The 12369-nt window shown below is 35.2% G+C and overlaps 2 protein-coding genes across 3 annotated transcripts; both read right to left on the reverse strand.

The window, feature by feature from the left end:
- Positions 1 to 113: 113 nt before the first annotated feature.
- LOC120334244 (protein unc-93 homolog A-like) lies at positions 114 to 6310 on the reverse strand. The gene is made up of 9 exons (XM_039401714.2): positions 6073 to 6310; positions 5569 to 5644; positions 4693 to 4766; positions 4434 to 4615; positions 3625 to 3975; positions 3172 to 3339; positions 1899 to 2133; positions 1399 to 1566; positions 114 to 1138 (listed from the first exon to the last, which is right to left on the reverse strand). Exons 1-9 carry the CDS (start codon positions 6257 to 6259, stop codon positions 1077 to 1079), a joined length of 1503 nt encoding a protein of 500 aa, XP_039257648.2. The 5' UTR covers positions 6260 to 6310; the 3' UTR covers positions 114 to 1076.
- A 3573-nt stretch (positions 6311 to 9883) lies between these two features.
- On the reverse strand, positions 9884 to 12172 carry LOC120334261 (uncharacterized). 2 transcript variants are annotated; one of them, XM_039401737.2, is made up of 3 exons: positions 12009 to 12172; positions 11301 to 11901; positions 9884 to 10785 (listed from the first exon to the last, which is right to left on the reverse strand). In XM_039401737.2, exons 1-3 carry the CDS (start codon positions 12099 to 12101, stop codon positions 10775 to 10777), a joined length of 705 nt encoding a protein of 234 aa, XP_039257671.2. In that variant the 5' UTR covers positions 12102 to 12172; the 3' UTR covers positions 9884 to 10774. The 2 variants fall into 2 exon arrangements, with proteins under 2 accessions (XP_039257671.2, XP_039257670.2); XM_039401736.2 differs by having other exon boundaries at positions 11227 to 11901; positions 12009 to 12168.
- Between the last annotated feature and the right edge of the window lie 197 nt (positions 12173 to 12369).

A 12369-nucleotide genomic window follows, 5' to 3' on the forward strand; every position in this document is an offset into this window, starting at 1 on the left:
AGGAAATCTGAGTAGTTATTGCATGGGATGTTTTTCCTTTAATATACTAACCAGGTTATTATTCTGAAATATCTCTGTGAATACAGCAAAATAAAACGGTTCAACATTCTTTTTTATTGTGGTTATAAATTTATAACATGTACCTCAAGCAATATATAATTTCTTCTAATCTAATACTTTGTAAAAAAAAAGTTATATAAAGCATTAATTGTGTATTCGAATAAACAAATTTAAAATTAAAGGGAATCCTATAAGTCAAAGACAACCATTGTCGGGTATATCAATGTGACTACGCAGTTCAGTTTTCAATCTGCCTATAAATATACAAAAATTTGAATAAAACAAACATGTTATAAGAATAATCAAGCTAACCGTTTTCAAAAATACATTTTGTAAGATATTTTTTAATCCAAATTTAAAAGTCATGATAAAATCAACAAAACCATCCAAGTCCATTCTTAAAAAGTAGTGCAACGGAAATTTTGTCTTAAACTTCGACGCTTCCATAGGTCTATTATTTCTCCGGTAATATAAATTGATAAAAAAAATGCGAAATTATGCTTTTTTTAACATTTTTACAAGTTCCACGTCTTACGGCCCACCTGTACTTGCTGAAATTACGATTATATATAGTTTGTTTTCATGGAAATAAATTTCTATTGTAAGAAATACCTATAGCTTTACATTAATGGATCGGGGCAGACAGGAGATTGTTATCGACGCAAGTTATTTGTGAATGAACTGTTTTTCATTCATAGTTTCATATTGAGTTTTGAACCCACAGCCCAGTAACTAAGTCTATTATCTGTAAGTGGCCCACTTCGGAAAGTAATTGCCCACCCCTGAGCTAAATCATCCAGATTCTTGTAATTTTATCAGTGTCGGAGCAAATTTACAATAAAATCTGTCTCCGGTCCGAAAGAAATTTTGGCTCGAACTAACGGTTACGAATTTTTTTTAGCCACCTCCGAAACCTTAATCTGGAGTAAACTAGGCTATATTGCTGCTATAATAAAATTTGTTTCAATTGAAATAATCATATGCTTGATGTGAAATTCGTCATCGATCATATATTCTCATTTTTGTCTACCAATTGTCGGTGTATCATTCTTACGATACAGATGGAACTCAGCAACACCTGGAAACAAAATGTTGTTGGTCAGTTGAAAAGTCAAGCATATCATGTTTGCGGCGCTATTGATGAGTGCAATTCTGCAGTTCAGAGATGAATTCATTTATACACAGATTCAGTATAAATAATAAGCATTAATAATTCAAAAAATATGGCTTTTTTGTGATAATGATTTTTGTCAATTTACGGCACTGTACCACTACATGAAGTATTATGCCTAAAATTATTATATATATCTCTACTATAAAATTTGAAAAAATTCTTACCATACGCCAGAACCGAAATTACGAGCAAGGCAATGTGAATGTAGATTTTTGAACCTACGCATAGAAATGGACTCCAGAAATATCCAATTGTTATACCAATTGTAATGCAAACATTCCGCACACTGAAAGAAATCTCGCGATTTTCTGGGAAATATTGTGCAACGATAGCTGAAATAGGAATTTTATATAAGTTCAGCTTTCTCTACCGATTTTGTAGAAAGTATTCAATGCTTTCACGCATACATAGTTTTATTAATACTAAATAACTGTATTATTGTTTCATATTAGATTTTACTATCAATAAAACGCCTAATTTGAAATTTTACCAGGATTACCCTGTAGTGCGTTCAGTTGAGAGTTCTGATATTTCGAACAAATCGTTTCATTGTATGTTAACTGTTAAGCCTTACAGAACGGGCATTCAAACCATTACCAAACGGAAGTTTGTGTAATAGTTACTATCTACTAAGAATTTGAACTTGTCCGCTAATTTGCCTTACCTACTGTGGAATTTTTCCATAGTGCGTCAGTCACTCCAAATCCCACAGATAAAAAGTAGACAAGGAATGTAGTGCTGGTAGTAGGTTTCCAAAATTCACAGAGCAAATAGTTGGCCAATGTCAATGTAGCAATGGTTGCTACGGTTGCGTTCTTGCCAAAAAATCCTATGATTTTGCCAATCAAAAGCGATGCTCCAATGTGAAAAACATCATACAATACCAATACAGGTCCAACCTTGTGATAATAAAATGAGCTAAGAATTTCATGTTGGAAAGAAGCAATATGATAACATACCATCAAAAAGTTCCTTTCATGGATAAAATGATTCGGTTTTCAAAGAACATGGTATATAATATATATATATCAGGGGTGGCCAACCTGCTTTCAACCGGATCGACTAAAATCTTCAAAATAGATCGCGATCGGCTGATCAGTAATAAGGTCCTACACAAAAACGAATGGGCGCTGATTTATTTAAATCATACAATTCAGATAAAGGGCGTGCCTAATTTTTAGTCGTAACAATTGAAAATTCTTTGAGAAACCTTGCAAAGTTTTCATGTATTATCCAAACAGCGAAAAATTAATATTCTCAATCTATGAATGTTACAAGACTACTCAAACTTCAGTATGTAATTTACAATTTCCTCCAAAAGCGATTCTTCGCTTGCTTAGAATTAGAACAAATTGGGCATTTTGATGCCACTGCTACCATTGCGAATAAAATTTATCACATTACTCTTGGAGTGAGACAATAACTTTCGCATACTGTGGAAGTTGTTGTAGGATCGTTTGTCAGTCTAGACACGCGATATTCGGCACTTCATTTTTGAACCTTGGCAGCGGAAAAACCTACATTTGTTAGGGAACAATATGCTTTACCGGGCTTGCCCAGACTTAAATACCGTATGTGTATATTGTATTGTGCGCATGTAAAGAACTGTATTCTTTCTGTTGTTAAACACACAACTGGTTCGAGGCAATTTTTGGGGGTATTTCAATAAAATTCACTCAACATCAGACGCGATCGACGTGTTGGCCACCCCTGGTATATATGTATAATCACTTGTAAACTTTGATTCATTTCTATTACCTGGTTACTTTCTGTCGTGTCCACTTAGTTTTTCATGTTTCTTTATTTGAAATTTGTATGCTGTAGCGTGTGTTTGGTTAGCAAAGTTGTAAGCTTACAGAAAGGATAGTCAATTTGGCTATATCAAATATTCAATAGTTAATTGTAAGTGTACTTCTGTCATTTCGGTAATTTCTCACCATTTCTACTCCCAATATACACGATGAAAAAGCTCTGTTCATTTCTGAGTAAACGAATGCCAAGAATAATCCATAATGCAGCAACATTGGAAATAGCAAAATTTGCTTTAAAGAGATTGTATGCTTCATGGTCGCCTTCAAAGTCGCCAATAAGGAAACGTCTATTTTCTGTTTGTTTACAAAGAATAAATTAAATTAGCCTCATACTTACTTAACTAAATGGTTAGATCCCGTTGTGAACATGAATCACGGGCAAAAACAAAAACTTCGTTCAGTGCAAATAGCTGGGGGATCATTGTTAGTTTTAAGTGCAAAGATATTACATAGCACATCATCGGCTTTGCAGTTTTGTGCTATTGAACAAACTATATCAACCATTGCACCATTGACCACCAAATTTGTTCCTGCCCATTTTGGAATGATATTCAAAAATGATGATATTGAGATACTCACTTTTGTTGTTTTGTCAACGGAAACGTCTTCGCTTTCATCAATTTCGGTTGGTTTTGTGACATTTTTTACTTCTGAATTTACTAAAAACTTCGCGTGTAAACCAATAGCACAAAGCGCTACCAGAATAAAAGCTCCCATAAGACTATAAACAGAAATTGCATTAGGAGGGACGTAGTTATTGAGAAATTTTTTAGTAACGTTAGGATTTTGGCAGTCGTTCGCTCCACAGTGTTCGTAGTTATTCATCATGGTAGTACCGTTGAATAGACCTACTGTAGAGTTTGTTGTTGTATTTTCTATATCGCTCCTTGTACTGTATAATATTGCGTAACTGAGAATGCTGGTAAATATCTGAATTCAACAAAATACTCGTTATGAATGGAGAATGATGTAGCCTACGGCGCCAATTCTCATCTCAGCTATTTCACATGATTCGTTTTTGTTCATAATAATTAGGTATCTACGGACTAAATCGAAAATTGTTGACATGGGCTGACGCGAAACATATTAAAATGATGTACATTGTCATGAAGTCTATTCGCCTGTCAGCTGAATGTGTGCTGATGTGAGTTTCAAATGTTGAAAGCACTAGGGAGGTTAAAAGACGGGGTGATAATATAGCAATAATCCTCATGATTTTACCCCAATTTCGGAGTTTTACTCCCATTTCAGTTAAAATTACGAAAAAGACAAGCGACAATCAGATGTGAACTTACAGTACGAACTAAACTAATGCGACTATATCTGCTATTAACACAAGAGTTGAGTAATTGTGTAATGCGAGAGAAAATATATAAGTCATATATTACCCTCCCAGATCGTAGGATAGCAAAGAATTGTCCCGTATATTTTCTTTCATAATCATCGGATTCTTTACTTCCGTATAATCCATGCATTTGACCAAATACAATGTTATATATTGGCATTGTTGTCCAAACCAGGGAGCTTCCTATTCCTTCCAAAATTCCAACCGGGATCATAATATATGGTGCTGAAAATATGGTAAATGAATATTGCTAATAGTGTTATTTTAATGCTTTGTGGTTTGAAACTGATACAAATTTTTACCTGGATAAAAATTTCCAGCGACGAAAAGAATGGCTGCAGTTTCTCCTAAAACTAGAGACCATTTGTAGCCAATCCTAAATATAAATCAGTGCATGACTAAAATGTCTGCCTTGTTTAACAAAAAAATACATCATGGCTCGGTAACAAGAGCCATAAGAGCTAGAGTGTTTAGAGCAGCGGTTCTCAACCGGAGGCCCTCGGCCCCCTAAGGGGCGCCACAGAGGAGTTGGAGGGGGGCCACAAGGATGGGCTGAAATCTGAATTTACTTTTCACTTTAAAAGAAATCTCACAGTTTTTCCTAGTTTGCTGCTCAACAAGGTTATTTCGCAGGGTGTTTTCGCTCTCTTTTGTGCAAGTTGTTTTAACATAATGGGATTTGGAATCTATCAATGAAAATAACCCTATTAATACCTCTGGAATATTAAAGTGGGGGCCATGAGTGCTAAAAGCCTCCGAAAGGGGGCCACGAGTCATAAAAGGTTGAGAACCACTGGTTCAGAGTTTCTAATCAAAATAGATGGGATGATGCAGATGAAAAAAGAACAAAAGCATAAACTCAAAGAATTTTAACGATTGAAATCCTTCCCGTTTCACAGAAAAGATTTGAGTTGTCCGTTTAGGCTCTATGTCCATCACATCAGCTATGATGTAATGAATGAGGTGACTTATTGCGTACCGGGAAGATTGCTGTGAGGCCAGGAAACATATTGATCCACACATCCACTTGCAGTAATTGCTTCTCACTATAAGCAGCGGAGAAGTGGTATAAAATAACTAAGTAAACCGTGTTTATGTAATTATCCAGTTTTGTAATAGGAGTACTTGTAATCATAGCTTCTAGCAGTTTTTTAAAACAAAGATACTAATGTTTATACTTTCGTATGATCAGTGGGGTGCAGAACAGTCCAGCCAAAGTTGAAGTCAATTTAGAAGTTCCCAAAGTCTTTGTGCCTGTCAAACAAAGTACGCAGAAAATGAAATTTGTTTGTCAATCAAAGTTTTGGTGATATTTATTTTTCATTACATAAATAAAGTCAATTTATCTCGGACATGCTTTATAATATAATAACTTAAAATTTGCTATAACTTGAACTTTGCTACTATACCGATAAGGGAAAAGGATACGAGATGAAATTTCAAAAACATTGACTGAAGTGTCACTGTTAACTGAGAGTCACATCCAACACGTCAAGTCGATAGTTGCACAATTTGAGATACTTGTACATTTTTTACAGATGAGTTGCAATATTTTCACATATCACACTCGTTGTAGTTCTGAGTGTGAAGTGGCATATGCTTTTGATAGGAAAAACTTATTATTCTGCTTTCCGTGGTTCAGTTTGTTTTTATTTAAATTTTCCACAAAGTGTGGTACTTACCAATGTTCTTTTTAATATTTATGCTGCTCTGTAGACTGCTAACTGACATGATTGTGCCTTGGAGAAGTAAACATCCCAAGGCAAAGATATAAAAATTAATCGTAACTTTTCTGATATTTTTCCGTTTTGATAGATTTCCGTACACTTTGCGTGGAACATCTGTAACGTCGTTTCTCGCCATTCTCATTTCTTGCTTAGGGGGTATTTTGTTTAACGCAAGACCTAAAATGTAACTGAATATTCCAGTACTGTGTTCAACTATAAAAGGTATTAAATAATTTAACTTAAATTTATTGATCTATAAGCTGTTTATTGCTAAATGCGTAAAATTATAAAGAAAAATTGTGTTGAGCGCTTATACAAAACAATTGACTCATTTCTCGCTTTTTGGTATTTTTTTCAACGCAAAACCTAAAATTTAACTGAGTACTATGTTCAACTATATAAGGTATTAAATAATTTAAGGTAAAATTTATTGATCTATATAAACTGTTTATTGCTGAATGCGTAAAATTATAAAGAAAAGTTATGTTGAGCGCTTATACAAAACAATTGACAGCATCTAAAATGTCTTCGCTTTTATCAGACAAAATTTAGGCTCACGATTTCGTGGCACGAAAATTTGACTCTACTTTCTGAAATTGGAATGTTTTGTTTTTGTTTTGATTTGAACTCATCAGCCGCAAAACGAACACTTATTTATTTATGCTGTTTCATTTATATTCTGATTTAAAATTCGATTCAATCGGCTTCTTGTAAAAGAAACCCAATGTAAGTCTTCATAAACACGAGAAAAACTGACTGAAATGAAATGACTGACTGACTGAAATGGACGACAAATATTCGTCTGATATCTTCTCGGCGTTGCTAGGAAAGTGAAATGAATACATACAGGCTACAGCTTGTCTCACAATTATATACATATCTTATGAGAGCTTTCTCTGTGAGTGCATCAGTGCCGTAAACTACATACAGCATCAAGTTCTCATCTCTGCTTTCACTTTTTCCGCGTGATAGTTTTGTTGCGCGTGCTCAATTCGAAATATAAATCGCAATATCTCTCAAAATGGCTGTCATTGGATCCGGCTGTAAGCTAGTTTTTCATTTCTCAGTGGCATATGGAATTGTTTACGCTATCTACACGCATCATGCTGATCAATTGGTTCATTTTCTTCAATATTTTGTTATATTGCAACCGGGTCATCTCGACCCTTCAGCTGATACCCATTTAGTCCACATTGATATCAAATCATGCTTGCTACATCTGTAAAATAGTTTAACCCCATTTGATACAATCCATCAACTACAATGCATGTTAATTGTTAAGTTGGGCATATAGTCAAGAAAGGACATATGACCTCAATCTCCATTATTACTGCGTCCTTCACGGGGGCTATTGCATTCATTCGTTTAGGTTTAGACTGATGATCCTGCGTTCATGGTTTTTTGCTATATCCGACAATGCGCAAACTTATAGAATTTCGAATAGAAATTCTTGACACCCTGTCTGCTCACTGCCAGTGTACCTCCTGGCGAACGAATTTTGTCATTCACCCAGGGTTATAACTATTAAACTACTTTCCTCAAACTACTTAAATACTTACTCAAATTTGCTGAAACCATAGTACATCGCATTGCGCCAGTAGGCATTTGATGGCGCATAAATATATATGTAGGACCAACATTTTGCATAAATTCTAAGCTCTTGGACTTTCAATATTATTTCAATGCAAATACTTTCGTTTGCCATTAAAACCCATCCCTTGGGTAATGATAACGAAAATAAACAATAATGACCTCCATATATACGCAAAAAATATGGGCACATATATCGCAAAAAAACAAACTATAAATATATATATATATATACGGAAAATTACTAACATAACTTAGAAACCGTCTGTGACTATACGCGCACCATACCGTACTCTCGTGGACAATTTTATTCGAGCGCATTCGTGTTGTGAATTTGAAAAGTTTACAGTTCCTGCTTTAGCGTATTGATATTGACATTTCAATTAAATTAGCTAATGACAGTTGTGATCTCTGTGAAATGTTGCTGCAATTCGAATCTACTTGAAGCCAGGTAATACCTCTTGTGACATAGCGAACCCGGTCATCCACCTTAATTATTTGAATAAATGACCAACTGGTAAATTGAAAATTTTATGTTAATTGATACGTATCAAACCAAACCTAATACTATGAAAAGAAATAAAATAACACTTGTCAGTCTTTACAGTAAACTGTTTTTTACTTCCTGCTGTAAATAAAAGACGCGTTCATGCGAGTTGATCAATTGAAATTAATTTATCTGCAACCACTTTCAGCCACTTTTGTATAAATATATATTTATAAAAATAAATAACCGATGAATTCAAGTCATCGATGATACTATAGATTTATTCTTCTTTCTTTCTCTGATTTCTGCCACGCCCGACAGATGAAAATTACTGGTGAGTTTTGGTAAAACAAACGACTGGCCTAGACTAATTGATTGATCTGCATGAGACAGTGACAGGGTATATATATGTTCATTTTTCGACTTTTTTTAATTCCCGCTGAGATACTCAGAGTAGTCCAAGGCTGCGAGACGGACGGGCCACGGAAACGTTTGAACAGGACTTGCGGGCCGCAGTCGGAAAACCCCAACGTGATCGAAATACTGCGAGTTTAGTTAGTTTGAATATAATAAAGAAAGAGAGTTCGCCCTTCTAATCAGCCTATTGATAAGTTGCCTGGGTGGCGTTTTTTTCAAAATTGCTTCTCGAGAAGTACCGTGGTATTTCCGTATTTCTTTTCGTGTCTTGTGTTGTAATGTCGTATCGTATTATACTCTTTCGCAGTGGCGTAGCCAGGAGGGGGGGGTTGGGGGTCAGTTCCAATAAAAGCATTTTTCTGTATCATAAATAGCAATTTTTCGAAGGTTGAGACAAACCCTCAAGACTCACGAAAACACCCGCTAGCTAGTTCGATCTAACTTAGCAAACACAAATTTCTGAATTTGTATAAATGAATGGAAAACAAACATGAATTACCATGCCAAAAGTTAAGCAAACAGAAATGGTAGTCTGGTAGTCATCGATTTGAACAAATTTTTCATTAATTTTTTTTTCCGAATCATTTGTGAAGGGTACGTTAAATCCATGAAAACGATGCGATTATTTTACTTGGTCACGTTGAGAACGAATGAAATCAAAATTCGTGTCATTTGGTGAATAGCATGAATGGATTATGTACGTTGTCCCGGACGCAGGCGTACAAATTTTATTTGCCTTTCGTGTATCACAATTAAAATAATGCAAATACAATACAACAAATCTCAATATTTTTTCCAAATAATTTTATAAATTATTGGTCTTATAGAAAACTAAAGAACCGTATGACATATGGGCATAGAAAATGTTAGAAAAATGACACATATATACACGGTCACTGCGGGACTCTCTTCGGGGGTGTGCACCAGTAAATATTATTGTTTCCATTGGCATGTCATGAGAGCAGAAAGTGCGCGTCAGCAGAAAACCAGGTGAGTGATTGACAACTTTGCGCAACAAAAGCAAGTCTGTCCGTGATAGAAAAGAAGTAATTTGAAACATATTATAGAGAGAACATAGCTTTTGTACAAAGCGTCCTTGATTTCTGACACTTTTGAGTATGCAAGCATACGCTCACAGAAGGTCAAGCACGGACAAAATAAAAGTTTTTTTTTTCATTTCCGTAGAACAACGGTTCCCAAACTCTTTGTTCGTGCGGTGCCAAATTATCAGGGGAAATAAACGAAAAAGACACTTCGTATTAGACAACTACGTAGAGCTATAAAATGAATTTATTGATTCACATACAAAACATTTGATATAACAAACAATGAAACATTTATAATAAAAACAATATGTAAAATATTCAATCATATATCAATTATGTTCAACACAATTCTGCTAATTTTCGACGCGCACATAGCAAATCGACGCGGCGCATCTTTTGGGAACCGCTGCCGTAAAAGTAATAAGGAAATTTATGGGTTCCTGTTTTGGGACACCTTGTATATATACTTTTTAGAAGACGCCATGCGGCAAAACTAGTTTAGAAGAGTAGTTTCATATTTGCTTTGGTGAATATTATGTCCACAGAAAGAGTCGTCACAACTAATGAATTTCTGTGAATTTTTTATGAATTTATGAAAATAATGAATTTTTACTTAGCATTACATCAAGTGGATAATTTTGTACAATCTACCATATTCAAAAAACAGTTCAATTAACAGCATGACAATTTACACCTAGTCTCTACCATAAGGCTACGCTTTCAATCGAGCAGAGATTACATGGGACGCGGAATTAAAAAATGCCATTATTAGAATGACATGAATATCCTGATAGGAACCAGAAAAATAAAACGTAACAAAAGGTCAGTAAGTATTAAGTTCATAACGGGTATAACAGTAATTAAATATATTAGTTGATGATTACGTTTCACCAACAGTAAATTTACAAGAATAATGAAGTTGCATCAGTTATGAAATTGAAAATTTCATAGCATAAACATAAAAAGTTGGAAGTATGTCAAGCTACGATTTAAATTTTCTAAGCAGAGCAGTAGGCTACGCGAGCAAGAGCAATAGGTGTTAGGACAATTTTACTACACTGGAGGTAAGTCGGAATCTTCCCTTTTATTTTCCCTCTTGCGTACCACAGAAACATTGTCAGTTCCAACCTGTCAATATAGAACACAATATAGAACCTGTCAATATAGAAGCGCTAAGTCATAACAAAGTCATCTTCGGTTAGGATATCGGTAAATTCCCAAAGGAGTTTTTTCTGACATCTAGGACCAAGTCTCATGCGTCAAATGAATTTTGCGTATAAATATTATAATTGGGGAATCCACACGAATAAAGAAAATGTGTGACCACTCCAATTTGCATTTTTTTTTAATATTTTTGTATAAAGGATATATTTAATTATTGCTAGAGATATTCGGCGTCGTTAGTCAGTTGGTTGATGTGCCTTACTTAAATAGTTGCCTCGGAACTGCAGATCAGCTTAGTTTATATCATTAATCATCATTTTTATAAAACCTCTGACTTATATGGATTTGTACTTTATAGTTTTTAAACAGATAGCTTCTAAAGTAACGTTTTATATAATTAGTTACCTGTACGTTTGAGTTATCACCATGAATATGTACAATGTGCATTGCCTGAATGGATACTTTTTGGCCAGACGTACCTTCACCAACTAACGATTTATTATCTGGAGTCGCACATAGGTTTGTATTACCAGAACATGACGAAACCAAGCCAGGTTCAGCAATCAAATCGTCAGAATTTGGTGGTAAATTTCTCAATTCGTTAACTCCGGTATCTACAGTTGCATTAGGAGTTGCTGTCGAATTCTCGCGAGCGTAATCTCCCCTTGCTCTTTTCTGAACGCTAGCTATTGTCTTGGAGAGACGCATCTCAAAGAACAGATCCTCACGTAGTGTGGTATAAGCATCAAGAGTCAGAGGAAGCCTTGAATGAAGATATTCCCTCGGTTGCACAGTAACAAATCGGATACCAAGATCACGTCTAGTTATGGATGCATATTGGGCAATATGCCTAGCTGACTGCAGGATGCCTTTATCGTTTAACGAAGTCCTCGTAGCCAGCCATAGTACCATTTGTTGTTCACTCACGAAAGACTCTATAGCCTCAAACACAGCTAGACCAGCGTCATAAAAATCACACATTTGTGCTTTACAACCATTCCTATTTAAGGCATCACATATGCGATTGGCAATTTGAATATCAGCATCTGCGTAGAAAAGTCCTGCTTTCAATTCATGTTCCTGCCAACAAAGATATGTTTAGAACAGGCTTATATATACACATTTATCGCCACTGTCTCACTAAACGGTAAACCTATACAATATATTTAATTGCTGCTACAACTCACTTGATTATGTACTGTAAGCTGGTCGATTGATTGGTTGACCGCTGGCTGACTTGAATTAGAGACTGACGCATCGTGGCTAATACCACTTGCCATCACAAATTACGACCCAAACGTGAAGATTTCAGCAATGTATATACTTTCTGATAGATAAACTCTTGTCTGATTTTCATCGACAAGCTCGTTACGCATCGATAGTAAAGCAGAACTCTGTATTAACTCGTATCACGTGAATCATTACGTAACGCGTACTGACGTTCGGGACAGTTTTTTTTTTAAATCAATAAACCTTGTGTTTGACTCTTTTAGGGGCATATTCACTTTGCTGACACAGACAGTCCCCGAACTCGTAATAGACCTAAAA

Source organism: Styela clava, chromosome 15 (genome assembly GCF_964204865.1).
Source record: "Styela clava chromosome 15, kaStyClav1.hap1.2, whole genome shotgun sequence".
Classification (NCBI taxonomy): domain Eukaryota; kingdom Metazoa; phylum Chordata; class Ascidiacea; order Stolidobranchia; family Styelidae; genus Styela; species Styela clava.

What these genes read in the sequence shown, in the direction of transcription:
- LOC120334244 (XM_039401714.2), bottom strand. Translation starts at nt 6,259, where the DNA reads ATGAGAATGGCGAGAAACGACGTTACAGATGTTCCACGCAAAGTGTAC. An exon ending in CTATCCTACGATCTGGGAGG is followed by an intron (nt 3,976 to 4,433) that starts GTAATATATGAC and finishes TGTTGAATTCAG; the next exon opens with ATATTTACCAGCATTCTCAG. An exon ending in CCGTTGACAAAACAACAAAA is followed by an intron (nt 3,340 to 3,624) that starts GTGAGTATCTCA and finishes GTAAACAAACAG; the next exon opens with AAAATAGACGTTTCCTTATT.
- LOC120334261 (XM_039401736.2), bottom strand. Translation starts at nt 12,101, where the DNA reads ATGGCAAGTGGTATTAGCCACGATGCGTCAGTCTCTAATTCAAGTCAG. An exon ending in AGCTTACAGTACATAATCAA is followed by an intron (nt 11,902 to 12,008) that starts GTGAGTTGTAGC and finishes CTTTGTTGGCAG; the next exon opens with GAACATGAATTGAAAGCAGG. An exon ending in GTGATAACTCAAACGTACAG is followed by an intron (nt 10,786 to 11,226) that starts GTAACTAATTAT and finishes CTATATTGACAG; the next exon opens with GTTGGAACTGACAATGTTTC.